The 19,419-nt window shown below is 41.5% G+C and overlaps 1 protein-coding gene across 2 annotated transcripts in view; it reads left to right on the top strand.

Moving 5' to 3' along the window:
• MROH1 (maestro heat like repeat family member 1) overlaps window positions 1–19,419 on the top strand; it is a 2,449,684-nt gene that overhangs the window by 1,785,273 nt on the left and 644,992 nt on the right. For both annotated transcript variants that reach the window (XM_044067698.1, XM_044067696.1), the window contains one exon: window positions 9,996–10,148. In XM_044067698.1, the coding sequence (XP_043923633.1) occupies window positions 9,996–10,148 (153 nt within the window). The remainder of the gene's footprint in view (window positions 1–9,995; window positions 10,149–19,419) is intronic.

Below are 19,419 nucleotides of genomic sequence, written 5' to 3'. Positions count from 1 at the left end.
CTGTCTGCCTGGGATGACATGCTTGACAGGCCACGATGCTTCGCCAGAGATGGCCTGCATGTGTCACCCCTGGGATTCAGAATATTGGCCAAGGCTCTTGCCACCCTTGTAGTGCCTTTTTTATGGAAGGCTCAAAAAACAAACCCACCACCATAAGAACTACAGGAAACAAAAAACTGAGGGCAATGTTACTCAACGCTAGGAGTCTAAACCTCAAAATGCACTCACTCGAGGCACTCCTCAAAATGGAGAACATCAACATCTGTGCAGTGACTGAGACCTGGTTCAAGGCTCCAGAGAGTACCCCAGCACTACCAGGCTACAACTCCTTTCACACGTTTTGGCCACAAAACCCGGATCGAAACACGAAGGGCAGAGGCGTGTCCATATTCATCAAGGACATCCACACCTCCAGGCTAGTTGCAAAATACGATGCCTCTGAAATCATCCAAGTGCAACTAACCCAGGGCAGGAAATGCATTCCAAATTGTAGCTTGTTATAGATCCCCCACCATGACCCAGGATGCTCACTCCTCTTTCCTGGGGACATTGGAAAAAATGAGGGTCCAACCAAACACCATAATAATGGGCAATTTCAACTACCCAAACATTAACTGGGAAAACGAATCTTGTACTTACCCCCTGGCTCAACGATTCCTGGAGTTCATAAACTCTAACGCCCTGGATCAACTTGTCAACGCCCCCACCAGGGGCAACAGTATTCTGGACCTGGTCATTACCAACATGGGTGAACAGTGCTCAACGCCCAAGATCAACTCCTCGCTGGTTAGATCAGACCATAAACTAATCACCCTAGATCTCCAGGAATCGTCCACATCCCGACCCCACCCCCACACAAGGAAACCATCGTAAAAAATTTCTCCAAAGCGAATTTCACGCTTCTCAAAACTGAGGTGACTAACTTTATGATACCCCTGCCGATGGATAACAGTCAGTACAGTCACGACTGCTGAATCCTACACAAATGCACTCTACAAGCACCTGCATGAGGCATGGATTGTGCTATCCCCAACAAAAGGAAGCCGATCTGGTGGTCCCCTGCCATTAACAAACACTACAACAGAAGGAAGATACTGTTGTAAAAGAGAGTAAAAACCCAGGTATGGAGGAACTCACTGACGAGCCTCGGTAAGAAACTAAGATCTCTCAAAATCCTCCAAAGCTAATTTTGAAAGAAAAATTGCCACGGATTCCAAAGACAACCACAAGGCATTCTTTAGCTATGTCAAGAATCTCCATCTGCACCGAGCTACAACAGAATGGCACAAAATATACAGAGCCAACTGAAATTTCCAACATATTGGCAGATAGGTTCAGTGCAAACTTTACTCCCCCCTCACCCCCCCCAAAGGGCCCATAACTATACCAGATGGTTGTAGAGCCCTGGCAATCACAAACACACAGGTAAAAATGGCACTCTCTAAAGCCAAAAACACAGCATCCATGGGACCGGACAACATCCCAGGCTGCATCTTACATGAACTCCAAAATGAACTAGCCTTCCACCTAAACTCCATGTTCAGCCGCAGCCTCACCACAGGCTATGTGCCCACAGAATGGCGCACAGCAACAGTTATCCCACTCCACAAAGGAGGACCCACCACAGACCCTGGGAACTATAGACCTATCAGCCTGACAAGCCTGGTCTGCAAGGCCATGGAGCGTATCATCATTGAACTCGTAAACAAAGATATAGGTAACCTTCAGACTCTGGATGCTACCCAATTCGGATTTGTAAAAGGTAGGTCATGTCTCCTAAACCAGGTAGACTTCTTTGAAACAGTTACAAAGGCCATAGATGAAGGCAAGGTAGTCCACACAGCCTACCTGGACCTCGCTAAAGCCTTTAACACTATCCCTCATTCAGGAATCATCGATAAACTCACCAACCTTAACATAAACCCTTACGTCACGAGATAGGTGGCCAACTGGCTCACAGACAGAAGCCACATGGCAAGAGTTGCTGACTCCAGATCCGATCGCAAACCAGTGACAAGTGGAGTACCCCAGGGTTCAGTCCTGGGACCCCCTCCTGTTCAATATGTACTTATCTGAAGTGCAAGCGAACACAAAGGGTCTATGGCTAACCAAGTTTGCAGATGACTGCAAACTGGGTGCCATTATCGATTCCCCTGCTGACGTAGAGATCCTGCAAAAGGGCCTCCCCTAGACTGACACCTGGTGTCAAAATCATGGCCTCACACTAAATGCCAAAAAAAGTGCATTGTTATCCCCTTTGGCAAAAACACGGTACCCATGAATTACCAAATGTGGGAAGTTCACTTAACACAGAAAGTGTGATAAGAGATCTTGGGACCCAAGTGGATAGCAACCTCTCCTTTGATAACCATATTTCCACAGTGGTCAGAAAATCTTTCTGCATGGCCCACTTAATCACAAAAGGGTTTGCATCTAGAAATAAGGAACTCATTGTTCCCCTCTACTCATCACCTATCAGATCCCTCATTGAATACACTGCCCCATTTGAGATGTACCTCACAAGACACCTACAACAACTTGGGAGGCCCCAAAAGTACCTCACCAAGAGGATCGCTGGCCTCAAATAGTTGCCCTATGCCGACCGGCTCAAGAAACTCAAACTCTACTCTGTCGCATACCGCTTACTTCAAGGAGACCTCTGTCTGACATACAAAGCTATGTCAAACCCGGAATTATTGGACATGCTCCACTTGAAGAAATCCGTTTCCCCGAGCTACACGCTCTAGGGACCTAAACCTCACCACAGCAATAAATAGGACATGCTGGAGGGATAGATTTGTGTCCCAGAGACTTCCCATGCTCTGGAACAAGATTCCCATCCACATCAAGCAGAGCTTGTCATTAGCACTATTCAAGAAAAACCTTGATAAAGGGGATGGGTGATAGGAAATTCACCCCTGGGATTATGTCTGGGGCACTGCTCGATAGAGGGGCAGGAATTTAACAATACATGGGTGGCAAAAGCCAATACACTGTTGCTAGGCTTGCTTTGGCCCTCGAGCTGATAGCCTAGTATCTACCTATGAAAATATCCCCCCGTCCACCATATCCTTTTATCTTCCCATAAACCTTCGACATGAAAATTCTGTACTAGTAAATGGAAAAGATTTGTTTACTGGGCACAAAAAAAAAAATCTTCTTGATCCATTTCAGCTCCAATACATAACCAGTCTTCCATGTTCTTCTTAAAGAGGGCTAGTGAGGGTACACTCCTTGACATGGAGAGGGAGTCTATTCCACAGATGGGGGGGGGTCTTTGGGACACAAATTTATCCCACAAACAAGTTCTGTTAATGTCACAGACCAGGTTGAGGCCTTGCGTGCAGGTTCCGTGAGTAGAGTTTGACTTGCGGATATGCAGCATCTCCATCAAGGCTGGGTCTGAGATGATCTTGTATGCCAGATACAGGTCACCTGTGAGCAGTCTGCATGAGATTGAGTAGAGGGACAGGGCTTTTAGCCTATCTGTATAGGATAGGTGTTTGAGACTCTGGATTTTCCTGGTCAGGAACTTCTGTGGTCTCTCCAGCTGCTGCATGTGCTTGGCACGGTACATGCAGAAGGGGGCATTGTACTCAATGGGTCTGATAAGGAAGGAGAACAGGGCTGTTATGACCTCCTTGTTTCTGGATGAAATACACTTACTTATGAGGTGGGCCATGTAGAAAGCCTTCCGTACAACGGAGGCAACGTGGTAGTCAAAAGTCAGGTTGCTATCATCCTGGGTGCCCAAGTCCCTTGCGACTGATTGCATGCTTAGTACGTTGTTATTAATGTGATAATTATTGGGGATAACCATTTTCCCCAAAGGGGATAATGATGCATTTCTTGGCATTCAGTTTGATGCTATGCTTCTAACACCAGTCATTAGTTTGCTTAAGGCCCTCTTGGAGGATGTTCACATCACTAAGGGAATTTAAGACCACGCCCAGCTTGCAGTCATCTGCAGACTTGGTCAGCCACAGACCACTGGTTTTGACTTGCACCTCAGAAAAGTATATCCCAAACAGTAGAAGCCCCAAGACTGATCCTTGAGATACACCTTTTGTTATAGGTCTACTACTAGAGGCATTTTGATTGAGTGGGTTCTATCAGTGAGCTAGTTAGTTACCCATCTGGTAACAAACGGGTTGATTCCTAGTTGGGAGAGTTCATCTATTATGCCTGAGTGGGGAATAGTGTTGAAGGCTTTGGCAAGGTCAAGGTAGGCGGTGCGCATGGTCTTCCCCTTGTCCATGGCTTTGGTGACTGTTTTGAAGAAGTCGACCAAGTTTAACAGGCATGATCTCCCTTTGACAAAAAACTGTGTGGGGTCAAGCATTTGGAGGTTGCCAGTGTCCTTGTTTATAAGGTCCATGATAATGTATTCCATAGCTTTGCAGATCAGGCTAGTTAGGCTGATGGGCATATAATTGCCTGGCTCAGTGGACACTCCACCTTTATGTAGAGGGATGACAGTGGCTGCCGTTCATTTGGCTGGGATGAAGTTGATGCTCAGGTTTTGGTTGAATAGGGACGAAGCTAGTGCTCAGGCTTTGGTTGAATAGGATGCCTAATGGAGCTAAGAGATCATGCCTGAGTTTATTTAGGGCACAGCCAGGGATGTTGTCAGGTCCCATGGAGACTGTATTTTTTGCCTTTGAGAGGGCATTAAATACCTGCTCACTAGTGATGAGGGGAGGGGGGCATGTGCTGGGAATGTCCTAGTTTACTGATGGGGGGCAGGGGGGTGAAGTTTTCACTGAACCTGTCTGCCAGCAGGTTGACTTTATCTACGGCTTTTGTGAAGGTGGTGTTCTTGACCACCAGTTCAGAGCAGATTTGGGTGTTAAGTTTGAGTTTGCAGATATATGTGAAGAAGGGCTTGTGATTGTCCTTAGTGGATGTAGCCAATTTGAACTCAAAGTTAGCCTTAGAGGATTTCACCAGTGATCTTATTTGCTTGTTCAGACATGGAAAGGTTGCCTCCAACTTGGCACCTGCTTCTTTTTGGTCCTGGGCAGCAATTATTTTCCTTTTATTATAGTGTTTGTTTATTGCTGCTGTCCACCAAACTGGTTTACTCTTCCTTGAGGAAGATGATTTGTTCCTGTCAGGTATTGCTGAGTCCATAGAGCTATGTAGGTGATCATATAGTTTTTTGGTGTAAGCTTGGGACATTAGTGCTAGTTTCAGCTGAAGGAATGGTGGCTGTTAAGCTGCTTATACCTGCTGTCAGGAGATTGTAGTCAGCTTTGGAAAGGTTTTTTTGTTTGACTCTGGGTGGGGGGTTGGGAGAGATGGTGACTTCGAAAGTGATCGCTTTATGGTCAGTTCTTACCAAGGAGAATGACACTGTAGGGGTGCTACAGTGGCAACTCATGTTGATTAGTACCAGATCCAAGATATTTTCACCTCTTGAGGGGTGTCGACCAGCTGATCCAATGCATTGGCATTGACGAAGTCGAGGAATATCTGGGTGTTCATGTTTGGACTAGAATAGGTTTTCCATTCTATGGTTGAGTAGTAGTCACCCAGGATCAGGGTAGAAGGTTGAATCTTGATGTATTCAAGTAAGTCCAGATAGGTTGAGTGGGCGTCCTGAGTCATGTTTGGGGGTTTGTAGCTAGCTATGATATGAATAGGTGTTTTGTTAACAGTTAACTGCACTTGAGTGTCTCCTGTGTGTCATACTATTTGACTACCCTGGAGGTGTGTATGTATTTGGTAAATATTGAAACTCCACCTCCTTTAGCTTTGTAGCCCTCCGATTGGGGTCTGAAAGTATGATAGGATGAGTAACCTGGTAATGCTGGGGTGCTCTCTGCAGCTTTGAACCAGGTTTCAGTGACTGCACAAATGTCAGCTTCCTCTAGGGCAAGGAATGATTGCAATGAGTGCAGTTTCAATCTGAGACTCCTAGTGTTTAGCAGCATGACCTTTAAATTTCCTTTTAACTGAGTTCCAGATATAGTTTCCTCTGTGGTTACACATACATTTTAGGTATTTATATATATATATATATATATATATATATATATATATATATATATATATATATATATATATCTAATGTATGTTAATAGATACCACTTCTGGTAAAATCAGCAAACAAGATCTGAGGTATGTTAGGGGTTGGTGCATTATGTGTAAGGGAGAGAAACTCAATAGCTTTTTTGGTTACCATGTGCTTTAGGAATGGCCGACTTAGATCTGAGGTTCGGATCCGAACCCAACAGTTGAGGAAGAATGAAAATGGACAACACAGATGGAACATTATGATGAGTACATAACTTTTTCTCTGTGTGTTAATAGTGTATTTTACATAAAAAAATAATTCCAAGTAGACCAAAGAACACAAGCTGAGCCAATAGTATTTTAGCACTTCCCTTCTTTATTTATTAAGAAATTCATCAGAAATTAAAAAAATTCAATGCTGAACAGTGCAATAAAAGGTTAATGGTGGCCAGTCTGGAAGGCTAAAACTCCTGCCAAAGGTGGACAAAGACAAGAGAAGCAAGAATTCAATTTAAAAACAAAGCAGGCTGGCCTAGTTAAAAAGTAGAATATAGTCAGCTTTTGACATACAGATGGCACTGTTGCTGTGAGCCTACAGGAGTAGAATAGTTTTTTGTTCATGTTGAAAAATAGAGGATGCTATTTGGTGGTTGCCTGTTTTGTTACTGGGTTAGGTGCTGGAGATGAAAAATAGGTGGCGTTGTTATGGATATGTTGGTTGCAAGATCCGTTGCCGTCGTCAAAAGGGTGAAATAAAGGTGGTGCTGTTAGGCTGAGTGCGTTTTAAATGGGCAGTTGAAAGTCACAACCTTCTAAGTGTGTTTTGAAACACAGAGGGAGCTATTCCTAATATCGGTGACAATAGTAGTTAAATAATTGGTATTCTAATAGATAAACGGCACTTGGTGCCAAGGTTTATTTAAATCAGTTTAAAGCACATTTAATATTATTTTCGTTCAGGCCTGGGGAAGTTTCTGCTTGGAGGGGTAGTTGCATCGTAAGCTGCCTTACCTTTAGCAGGTTGCCTGCATCCCCGAAAAAGGGAGTTACTCTCTCAAGGATAAGAAAACTAAATCCGCTGCAGTAAAGACTGTGCTTAGCTAAGGCGTTTACTTTTGTGTTTATGTCTAATGGCTAGCAGATGTTCATTAACTCTCTCTGAAAGCTTCCTGCTGTTTTCCCTATGTAGAAATTGTTGCAGTTTTTGCAAACTGCTGCATAGACAACAGTAGTTTTCAGTATGCTGAATTTTAAAATTGTTATGGGGAAAGACGCAACTGCTACAAGTTAAAATGAGAACAAATCATGTAGCTACCACAAGGTTGCATTCCTTTATTCAGAGGGGTCCTTTGTTTGGGGGATCCAGTGAGTAAATTTCCTGTTTTTTGAAAAAGGATTTTCAGTGTTTTTATTTTTTTGTAGTTGAAAGCTGGTAGGTCCCTGAGGCTCTGGTACAGTGTGCGATCCTTACGGATAATACACCAGTTTTTTTTTTTTTTTAGCTAATTTCTTTAATGGTTTTCATGTTGAGGCTAATGGGGATGGGAAGCTAGGAATGAAATCTTGTTTCAGATCACTTGTAGCTACGACCATATAGTCGTGTTTAAGGATTTGTTTGAACTTCATTGCCCTAGTTCGGTGTACTTTGTTGTAAATTTTACTAAGCAGGGTTGTGGGGCAGTCTCCTTCGTTTTTCCTTTTATGTACATCTTTTATCTACCGTGATTTCTTTTATTTCTGGAATTCATTTTAAATGATTTTCTAGTTTATTTTTCAGCTGTTTAAATTTCAGCATTTATTACTCCTATGCTTTTCATTTTGAACTACGATAGTTTGCCTTTCGTCAGTGCACATTGAAAGATGTTAGTTGACTCTTCATTTCACACCATGTGACCACATAATGTGTAGACACATTTTGTGTGTTATTATAGGGTTTCTTCTTTTCGGCTGGGGTTTGTTAGTTGTGCATTTAAAGCAATTCTTTATGAAACTTCCACCCCACACATCCCGTATTTGGTGAAGGCTGGACAGTACATGTTTGTGGATATTCGGTACATAGACTTAAAATGTTTGCTGACATGAAGCTGCCTTTCAGTTTTTAATTCAAATCACTAAAGAAATGTCTAACTCTAGTCCATGTATGTAAAAAATGACATCCACAGCTAATAAGGGGGGGGGCACAGGAAAATATTTTTCTTGGGTGGCGGAAGCCAGGATACCTTTTTGGCTATGTTTATATAAGCCCTAGTACCTACCTATGAACCTATAAACTCAGCATGTAGATAAAAATTGTTTAATTAGATACTAGCTGATTCACCTTGTAGTATAACGAAAAGATTCAGAACTTTTAAATAGACTACATGTAAACAATTTTGTTAAACAAGTTGTACCTCTTTCTGCACGCCATGGTAATTTTCTGAAGCCTCATTTCACTTTCTTACATATTGTAATAGTGTTTTATAGAAAGGTCTTGTTATCGAAATTCACAAAGCAGTGTAAGTAAACAAGCGTTAGCCACTGATTGCTTTGAAGACTTATCTCACATTTATGCCTAAATTATAGTGTGTACTTTTATTTTAAAAGTCTTTGTAGCCAGTGAATAAAACATGTATGCAAAGCTGAAAGAGGAAATACCCTGTTGAGGGACAACACATTGGTGTAGCGGTTAATATTGCTGACTCACAACACTTGGTTCTCTGGTTCATTTTCCATCTGGGGTTCCTTCTTTCTGGAGTTTGCATGTCCTTGTGAAGAGCTCACTCTCTATTTGGTCAACAGATACATTTGTAAATGTGTTGCTTTTGTGTGTGTGTGTGTGTGTGTGTGTGTGTGTGTGTGTGTGTGTGTGTGTGTGTGTGTGTGTGTGTGTGTGTGTCTATATATATATATATATATATATATATATATATATATATATATATATATGTGTGTGTATATATATATATATATATATATATATATATATGTGTGTGTGTGTGTGTATGCTACAATACTGCACCATACATGTTAGTTCACAGTGTGTTACAAAGCAGATTGCACAGGAGAAAGGGAAGCAGTGTTATGCTCAAATGCCTTCACCTTTGGCAACCCAGCACTCGTCGAGAATTTAGGCTGCTACTATATCTGTACATTTGAAGAAATTGGTAACTTATTTATTATTATTTTTTTTATTTTACATTTGTTAACCGGGGGTGTCTGACTGAGCCGAAAAGGCCCTTTTTCAGCAGAGGCCCGGGGAGAAAAGCTCCACATAGAAAACTTACAGATACATTTAGACATGATCAGTATACACACAAATTACAAAAGACATGTTTTTACAGTGGTATGCAGCACATCAACAGTTACAGTGGAGAGAACAAACAAAAAAAATATTTAAAAATAAAGGTACTTAATAGATTTGTGGTGTACAGCTGAAATTTGGAACATAGGTAGAATACATACATAGTACACAGGTACAAGTACATACATTGTAGATTAGCCAGTGTTTGTGAGAATAGTTTTCAATCTTAATAAAGTACTCTAGGTTTAGTATGTGTATCTTATCTGCTTTCACTAGCTTGGGGAGCAATCATGGCACTGCCAACTTAGCTTGAGATGTTGCCTGATGAGGTCTTTAAAGGAGGCTTTGGATGATGTGTTTTGAATGCTAGTGGGGACAGAGTTCCATTTTTTAGCCACTGAACTACTATATAGAGTTATATTGAGTAGACTAGTTTGCATATCCAGTAATTCATATTTAGAAAAGTTAGAGGAGGTTTTATGTGAAGTAGTAAGCTTTTGCTGGTCTTATGTAACGTAAAAGCTTTGTAATGAATGTATTTGTAGATGTGCGTTTTGTTTCCTTACGGTGGTGCAAGGGATCCTACTTGGTTCTAGTACTTTTGAAGCAGACAGAAGTCTGCTTTTGGAATTTGACTTTTGCACCACGTACATGCACTTTGTAAATTTATATTTTTGTCTGTTCATTTCCTTCTCAGGTTATTGGGAAACGACTGCCTCACACTCAGGTGAACACGTTACTTTTCATGCTGTTTGAGGGCCTGGTAGACGCTCAGAGGGACTGTGCACGAACAGCCTCTGTTCTCATCAACAGCCTTGTCAAGGGACGTGGAAATGGCTTACAGGAGCAGGTAAGACAGCATGTAGCTGCATCTGCACTTAAAGGATTTCGTATTACTGCCTGCTGTGTGTTAGTTTCTGTTAGAAATAATTTTTCAGAACACCGTATGCTTTTTTTTTTTTTTTTTTCATTTTTGCCCAGTCTCTTGAATTAACAGTGTTCTCTCTCTTTCACAGCAAATCAGTTGAGGGGTACCACAACTAAATTGAATCACTCTGTATTTTTATGGTTGACATTTGTTATGAATGTAATTTTCAGTACTTGTGTAAAACAACAAAATCCATTCTCGTTTTGAGTTATTTCCTTCCACAGCCCCTTCTAATTGTACTGCAACTTTCTAACTGAAGACTTGGATCATTTGGAGTTCTTCCGATGGATTTGGGTTTACTGGTTCTTGTGCTGACCAGTTCTAATAAGTTGTTAACCTTGTAAAGTAAGGGCTGTGAGAGCTATTCCTTTCTTGGAGAAGTCATTGTCATTCAGATTTGCAACATCACAAGAGTTGATATTTCTGTCTTGTTCCATCTCCAGGCTTTCTAAACCTTTAACAGGCTGTCATTCTCGTGTATTGAGATCCTCATGTTACATGACTTTTCAGAAGAGGAACACCACTGTGAATATGTCTAAATAGGGTGGGAAAGTGGAGAGGACGTTTGAGGTTTCTTTCCTTGAATCCCTTGTCCATCAGTCTTCATTGGCAGAGGGTTTTCACTTTTTGGACTCTCCTGGAGTCACTTCTGAAGGTCCATCTTCTCATTACTTTTCAGATTTTTAACCGAGGTTCTGGACTTTACAAGTCTACCTGTGATAATGCACAGAATTATTTTCTTGTATACAGAGGCCTGCATGAATCTTAGCCTCAGATCTTTCACGTACTTTTCACTCTCAGGAAATCATTTAAGGTGGCTTAGAGGATGTCTTTTCTCCTCAAAAAGTCAGGCAAGAGATGCCTTATCCTCAGCTGAAATCAACACTTTGCACCTGCTGTATGGTTTCTAGGACTGCCAAGGAGATACAGAAAATACCAGTAAATCTAATTGATCGATCTTTGGATAGAAAATCTTGGAAGACTGATCACTTGGGAAGGTGCTCTTTGATTTCACATTGCAGTTCCTTGCAGGATTAAGGGTCAAACAAAAAGTGAGCTACTATTGCAGCTCGAACTCTGAGCTATCACACGCCCAGGGATTAATGATAACATTTCTATTTCAAATTATCTATCATTGAGAGCAAGTCAAGTGTAGTAATATTATTTATATTTTGTACTTAGCTGCTTTTTTAAATGACTGTTAAATAGCACACATTCATTTATGTTTAAGATAACAACACTTGATCTGATGGATTTGCGAATAAATGTGTGATGTAACAATGGCTGCTGGGTACTCCTACTGGTTTATGTTTGTTGGTTTGGGTGTCCAAGAAGTATTTTTGATGTAAAATAGTTTCAAAGACTTTTCAGCCCTTTTAGACGTGAGCGCTGGGATCTTTATGCTTGGCTGAGACAAGCAGATGTTCTGACATATTTTGCTGTATTTGTGGGTTGCTGTTTGGACCTACTTGTGGGTCAGGGTTTCCAGTTTTTCCACAGGAAAGCATGTACACTCCTTTTATGGATATAAGGTTATTCAGACACAAGATTAATGCTAAATAAGCAGAAGTCAGTGAGCTTGGCAAGGGATACAGTTATGCAAGTGTTGTATCACTCTAGAAAGGTTTTTGCACATTTGATAAATAAATTGCAGAAGTAGAATCCCCCTAGTAAACATCTGCAGGCCTAGTAATGTCAGCCTGCGCCTAGTCGTCATCATGCAGAATGCAGGAGGCAGATTTCCTACAGTGAAAGGACAACAAAGGCCGCCTGCTGCCTGCAGATCATGATATGCCTGACACCAATGCCTACAGATCACGATATGCCTGACAGCAATGCCTGCAGATCAAATTATGCCCGAGTTCCTTCTTGAGAGCTAGCAGTTATTCAAAGAACTTAATTTTGTACAGCAGTGAAAAAAGCACATTTCTATATGTGTGCATGTGGTAGCATCCCTGTGACAGTCTAAGATGACTGTCCAGTGGGTCATGCCCCATGATCATGTCTTTGGGCAGCAATATTTGGGGGGGGGGCTATACAAGGCATTCCTTCCATATGGTCTGAATGAGCATCAGTCTCAGTGCAGAATACTGCCATTTGGATTTTTTTTTTCTGCAGCCAGATTGCTTAGAGGTGGTTGGGCATTGGTGAGTAAGGCCTTTCATAAAAAGGAGATCCATGTATTTCCCTGCCTTGTCAGCTGTCTTCTATTCGCCATGTTAAGGTGCCATCTAGTGGCACTCCTTGAGTACATGCTTTCATTTTTGTGATCCTTGAGAGGGGGTGACCATAAAGTGCAAGAACTGCTCACTGATCTTAAGGATCATTTTCATTAGCTTTGTGATGGACACTGTAATGCCAGGAGGCATATTAAGGTAATACTCATCTGCTGTCATTTAACCTCCATGAGGTCTAAAGTCCTTTTCAAGAATTGTAGAAGATACTAATCAGCTGAGCCCTGTGACCATTTACGCTTTGCTAGTACCTTCTTAGATCTTGCCTCCTTTTCCAAAGATAATCAGGCCAGTCACACCAGGGATGAATTGTTGGATACCCATACAGTTGTCATCTTCCTTTTTGAAGGAAGATAGCCCGACAAGATTGCTTAATTTGGAGTGAAAGTTTGTTCTAGATAAGGGAGTAAGAATTGCATAATAAATCTGTCTCTGTACTTTGGCTGTTTATTTTATGTAGTAGGTTTAGATCACTGTTTCTGATGTTAATAGGAGACTCTGATATGTGGAGATATAAGAGATCATGGACTAATGGAGCTCTGTGTGAAAGGCAAAGTACAGATAGCCCTAAAGGAGTCTATAGGCCACTGAATACATGGACTGTGCTTCCAGCCTCTCCTGGTAACTGTTATCTTTTAAGCCTCTGATCTTTTTAACTAAAAATCTCTGGAGTCTTTTCAGTTTCTTTATACATACTAAGATACATCCCAAAAGTGGCACTGTATTCAATAATAGGTCTTAGTGCAGAATATAGAGGGGTAAAAACTTTATTGGATCTAGACGAAATACCTTTTGCAATCAGCTGCACCAAGTGAAAAACTTCTAGCCATTGTTGCAATGTGATGGTTATAAGATCAGGATTCATTTAAATGTAGTTTGTTAGACAAAAATGCAGTATTCTCTTTGGTTAAGTCTAGAAATGCAGCCATGTTAAAGCAGACCTTCACTTTTCGCATGCACTCAGTTAGTGAGAATAACCTTGAGTCAAGAATACTGATAAGAATAAAATGTGCTAACGGAATGTGCAGTACATTGAGTACAAACAGATCTTTGTTTTGATGATATGAGGCTCAGGAACCAAGGTTAAAGAGGTGTGTAGAAATTTACTGGGTTTTGGTATTAGAAGCTATTTCAGACTCAGGGAGTTTGTTTGGACTGATGTGCAGAAAGTCATTGCAGTGCAGTCCTCAGAAGTTTGGTACAGACACTCGAAAGTGAGTGCAGAAGTCAGGTCAAGTATCCAGCATTCCAGAATATTAATTATGTTATCTATGAGTGCAGAAGTCACAGGCATAATTATCAGCACTGTTATTGGAGAACATGTTTATCGCATTCTAAGTACAGAATTTATGGACAGTATAATGATTGCAGAAGTTACGGACATTAAAATCTTATTCTGCTGTTGTTGATGTCTACCTCCAGTGTGCATAATAAAACATTCTTAACTGAACTACAGTGTATGCATACTTTTATTCTGAAAGGTACAAGAAGATTTGGCACATAAAGGAGAGACTGACGCCTCTTCAACACAGTTCTGGCTAATTACAATGTGGACATTCATTCCAGTCTCTTTTCAGTTTCTTCCACTTATTTGACATTCATTCCAGTAATCTTCAGTCCTATCATTTTTTACAGCGGTCAAGGAAGGGAATTATCTACCCATATTCCTAGGTTTGTCACCACACTTGAATTTTTAATTGGAATGTTGTCTATACTCTACTGTAACCTGGATGTAGGGATTGTTTACCAAATGTGATGATGTTGCACTTTTTAGCATTTATTTTTAATCCATTATTTGAGCACTGGTTATTGACATTTATAAGTTCCAGTTGCAACTTCTGCATATCAGTGTGGGACATGAGGATGACAGTCTCCAGTCATCTGAAAACTTGGGTTAGCCAGAAAGCTCAATTTGTAATTTATAGATCTATGAAATAGATGTCAGACAATTGGGGTCCCAGCATGGAGCCCAGAGGAACACCACTGGTCACCTTCATGTTTTCTGAGAAACCTACTTGCCACCCTCCCTAAACAGGTTCTGTCTTTACCAATTTATATCCATGTAACTACATATGTGTCAATTTGGAGCACATTATGCTTGTTTGTTATGGTAACATTTGATGTGGTGTTAAAAGCCTTAGCCAGGTTGTGGTATGCTGTATGGATAGCATGCCCACTGTCCAGGGCTGGAGTTAGTTTCTCAAAGAAAAGTTGACCAGATTCATTTGACAAATTTAAACTGCTGGTGATATAACTGCTGGCCAGCTTCCAAAGCTTCAGGGAACCTTCCACACTCTGAAATTTGTCAGGCTGCTTGAGCTGAGGTGATTAAAAGACCAGTTTGGGAACCAAGCCCTTCAGAGATTTACTGCTGCCAAAAAATATGCTCCTCTGAGGCTTTTGAAGATCAACTGTCTGCTTGTTTTGTTCCTTTGCTGGGCAGATAAGTTCCCTTTTGAGAAAGAAATTCCATTTAATAAATTTATTATAGATGCATTCCTCTTCAGGAATGTTATTTTAAAGGTAGGAGTTTATGCTTTAACTGACAATCACAAGACTGTATTGTACTTTTAAACATGAGTGCGCTTTTCTCCTGTAAGTTTAAAAGTTGTTTAAAGTAACTGAAAACCATTTTCTGTGGAACGATTGTGTGTATTTTAATTTGTGGGAATTACAAAGTGATTTAAACTTGTTTTTACCATTTTTGTCTGTGAAAAAAGTGACATTTAAAGACTTTTTGTTTTTGCTAGCATTTGTTGCTTGCTTTCTCTGGGGAAAAGTCAACTTTTTAGGCTTGACTGTGGAACAATTTGTTGGTCCCATGGTTGATGCTACTTCCAGCCACAAAAAGAAAAATTGAAGCAATAGCCTTGCCATCACAGCAAACTAGCATTTTGTCTCAGCCACAGGTGGGAGGCTGTGCTGTTACCATTAGTTTGTTGTACCTCAAACTACTCATCTTTTACCATGGATTCCTCTGGAGTAGCACCCACAGCCACTGTGGACTGGGGAGTTAGCCATGTCCTCTGTGGTTGTTGGGGTCCCCTCCATGTATAAAGGAGAGCCACTCTTGCTGGGCCTTGGAGAGGTAGCAGGGAGGGCTTCCCTGTTTTGTCAGAATTTTGTGCCTATCCCTGCAGAAGTTACTGCTACCATTAATAACAGTGCTAGTACCATTTTTCCTGTCAAAAAGAAGTGGACAACTAAACCTGTATGTAGTCCTCCTCAAATTTCCTTAGACAGGAATAGTTTGCTGGGTCTGGCATGGGGTTTAATTCAGATGACTGAGCCTTCTTATAAAGTAGTTTCTGGTAAAGGAAAGAGGGACACCTCCTTTCCAAAAGAGATTCATGACTCTGAATCTGGACAAGAGGATGAAGGAACAGATGTTGGGTTTTCTTAAGTTTCTGATTCAGACTTAGCCGAGTGCTCAGTTTCTGACTCTTCCTATGGGGGATTCTCTTTTTCAGTGATTATTTCTAGGATGTACCAGTGTTTTCATTGGGTGAACACTGAGATTTCTCAGTTCCTAAGAAAATGCTATGAACTGTTGCAGAACTAATTTCCATAACCTGAACCCATTCCTCCATTTCTGCCAACTTTGGAGGATGTATTTTTACTGCCTACAATTTTCCTGACAGTCAGCCAGTTGCTCTTAAAAAGGCAGATAGGTTGTATAAGGTTCCTCAATTTTTGAAGTTTTTATACTCTTCCAAAGTCTAATCCAGCTGCTATAGCTTTAGTTATTCCTTCTGCTGCTAAACAGCAAATTTCTATCTAATCCTTTCTGATAAGGATAGGAATATTATTGATACGTGTGGAGAAAAGTGTATGCTTTTCAACTCTGATTTTCAGAATCTTGAATTGTCAGGCTTGTATGTTAAGGTTTGTCCTGACTAATTGTGAAAGTATGAGGAATATTTTGTCTGCAATTTCTTCTTGTGATGTAAAATCTATTTTAAACTTTACTTCTTTTGTTGTTCAAGTCGGTACTCATTCTATACAGTGCATGTATGACATGGTTGATGCTTTCAGGGCTATGGCCACTGCTACTGGTTTGATGAGGTTTGAATGGTTCTGTTTTCAGAACCTCTCAGATGATAAAAAAATGAGACTTTAAATTTTCCTTTAGGTAGAGATTTAGTTGTTCGTCGTGTTTCACTGTTGCAGTCATTACATTTGAGTTATCTGCCTGCAGGTAGCCCTCAGCAGGCCTGAATTTCAAAGTCTTGGATTCCTGCGTCAGATGCTCTCTTCTTCCATGAAGTCAGGATGTCAGGGGTATAAAAAATGCAGCCGACACCATTAACGTCAGTTTTTCTTGCCCCAGATGTCAGGTGCTCCCATAACGGAAAGCAATTATATGTCAGATTACACCTCCAACAAAAAGCAAATACACCAGAAAGCTGAAAAACACTAAACAATAAGAAAAGTATAGCCAAGAGAGGTTGGGGGCTGGAGGGAGGGTAACCAGGACTGCAACGGTGAATACACTCAAACATCTACATTTATGGTAAGTGTACACAACTGTACTATGTTCTTCATGTTTCACTGTTGCAGTCATTACATTTGGGTTGATTCTCAAAGCTAAGGAAGGGAGGAGGAAATTGGAGAGCATTAGGACCAGCTATTAAGCCCTGCAAAACTGCAGTGGCAAAACCAGCTCTGAATTTAGAAAAAATAGGCATGTGGTAATGCTTGGTGAAGGTATGTACAGAGCTCCAGGTAGCAGCTTCTAGGATGTCCTTGGCAGGGACACCTCTGAGAAAGGCTGCAGAGGTAGAGGCAGCCCTGGTGGAATGTGATCTTATCCCCTGTGGGGTAGGTTTTCCATGGTGCTTATAGCCTAAATTGCTGAATCCTACACTAAGGCACTGTACGAGCACATCCACTCAGGCATAAATTGTGCCATCCCAAATAGAACCAAAATGCTCTCATCCAAAAAAAAGAAGCCAATCTGGTGGTCACCTGCCATAAACAAACTTTACAACAAAAGGAAGAAACTGTTGCAGAAAAGAGGAAACTCCCAGGATGCAAAAAACTTCCTTACCAGCCTCAGTAAGAAACAGATCCCTCATAAAATCCTCCAAAGCTAGTTATGAAAATAAAATTGCCAAAGATTCCAAAGACAATAACAAGGCATTCTATAGCTATGTCAAGAATCTAAATGGCAATGCTCAGATCTGCTCTGAGCTAAAACAGAATGGCATTAAATATACTGATCCCAAGGATATTGCCAATAACCTGGCAGATCGATTCAGTGCCAACTTCACCCCCTAAATGGCCCATCTCAATACTGGAAGATTGCCAAATTCCGGTAATAACGGCCACACAGGTAAAAAATGCACTCTCCAAAGCTATGAATACAGCATCCATGGGACCAGATGACATCCCAGGCTGTGTACTACATGAACTACAATATGAACTGGCATCTCACCTAAGTGTCATGTTTAATCATAGCCTCACCTCAGGTTTCATGCCCACTGAGTGGTGCACAGCTACAGTTATCCCACTCCACAAGGGGGGATCCACCTTGGATCCCGGAAACTACCGTCCCATCAGTCTGACAAGCCTTATCTGCAAGGCCTTGGAGCGTATTATCATGGAACTTATAAACAAAGACATTGGCAACCTTCAAACACTGGACTCCACCCAGTTTGGGTTCGTGAAGGGCCGATCTTGTCTCTTGAACTTGATTGACTTCTTTGAATCAGTCTCCAGAGCCATGGACAAGGGTAAGGTGGGTCCACACAGCCTATCTAGACCTTGCCAAGGCCTTTGACACCATCCCCCACTCTGGAATCAGATAAACTTACTAAGCTGGGCATTAATCCCTACATCACCCAATGGATTGCTAACTGGCTTACTGATAGAACCCACACTGTAAAAGTAGCCGACTCCAAATCCAGCTCCAGACAAGTGACAAGTGGAGTACCTCAGGGTTCAGTCCTGGGACCGCTCTTGTTTGGCATCTACTTCTCTGAAGTACAGGCCAACACTAAGGGACTCTGGATAACAAAGTTTGCAGATGACTGCAAACTGGGAGCCATTATTGAATCCCCAAATGATGTGGATACTCTACAAAAGGGCCTTACAGAAACAGATGCTTGGTGCCAGAGCCATGGGCTCAAACTCAGTGCCAAGAAATGTATAGTTTTCCCCTTTGGGAAAAAACATGTATCCGTGAATTACCATATAGGTGGCAGTACACTAAACACCGAAAGTTTGATAAGAGACTTAGGGACACAGGTGGACAGTGGTCTCACCTTCGATAACCACATCGCCACAACAGTCAGGAAATCCTTCTATGTGGCACACCTCATCACTAAGGGCTTTTCATCTAGAAAAAAGGAGGTCATTGTCCCACTGTACTCATCCCTCATTAGACCCATTATAGAATACAATGCCCCATTTCATATGTACCTCTCAAGACATCTGCAACAACTGGAAAGGCCACAGAAATACCTCACTAAAAGAATCACAGGCCTAAAGCAGATGCCCTACGCTGACCGCCTTAAAAAACTCCAGCTATGCTCTGTCGCATATCGTCTACTCAGAGGCGATCTTTGCTTAATATACAAGGCCATGTCAAACCCAGAGCTGTTGGACATGCTACACTTAAAGAAATCCCAATCCCTCAGACTCACATGCTCCAGGGATCTAAACCTTGTCATCACAATAAACAAAACATGCTGGAGGGATAGGTTCCTGACCCAGAGACTCCCCAGACTCTGGAATAGATTGTCCATACATGTCAAGCAGAGTGCCTCTTTGGTCCTCTTCAAAAGGAACCTTGACGATTGGATGGGAGAAAGGAAATTCACCCCGGGGATCATGTCAGTCACCCTGCTAGACAGGGGTCCAGGGAAGTAAATAGCGTGGGAAGAAATAGCCAGGGAATTGTTATGGCTAGGCTTGTATAAGCCCTAGGGCTGATAGCCTAGTACCAACCTATGAAT

Source organism: Protopterus annectens, chromosome 3.part1 (assembly GCF_019279795.1).
Source record: "Protopterus annectens isolate FY-2018-M chromosome 3.part1, PAN1.0, whole genome shotgun sequence".
NCBI classification, from domain to species: Eukaryota; Metazoa; Chordata; order Ceratodontiformes; family Protopteridae; genus Protopterus; species Protopterus annectens.
The sequence above is the reverse complement of the archived record's forward strand: the minus strand, read 5'-3'. Positions and strand labels throughout refer to the sequence as shown.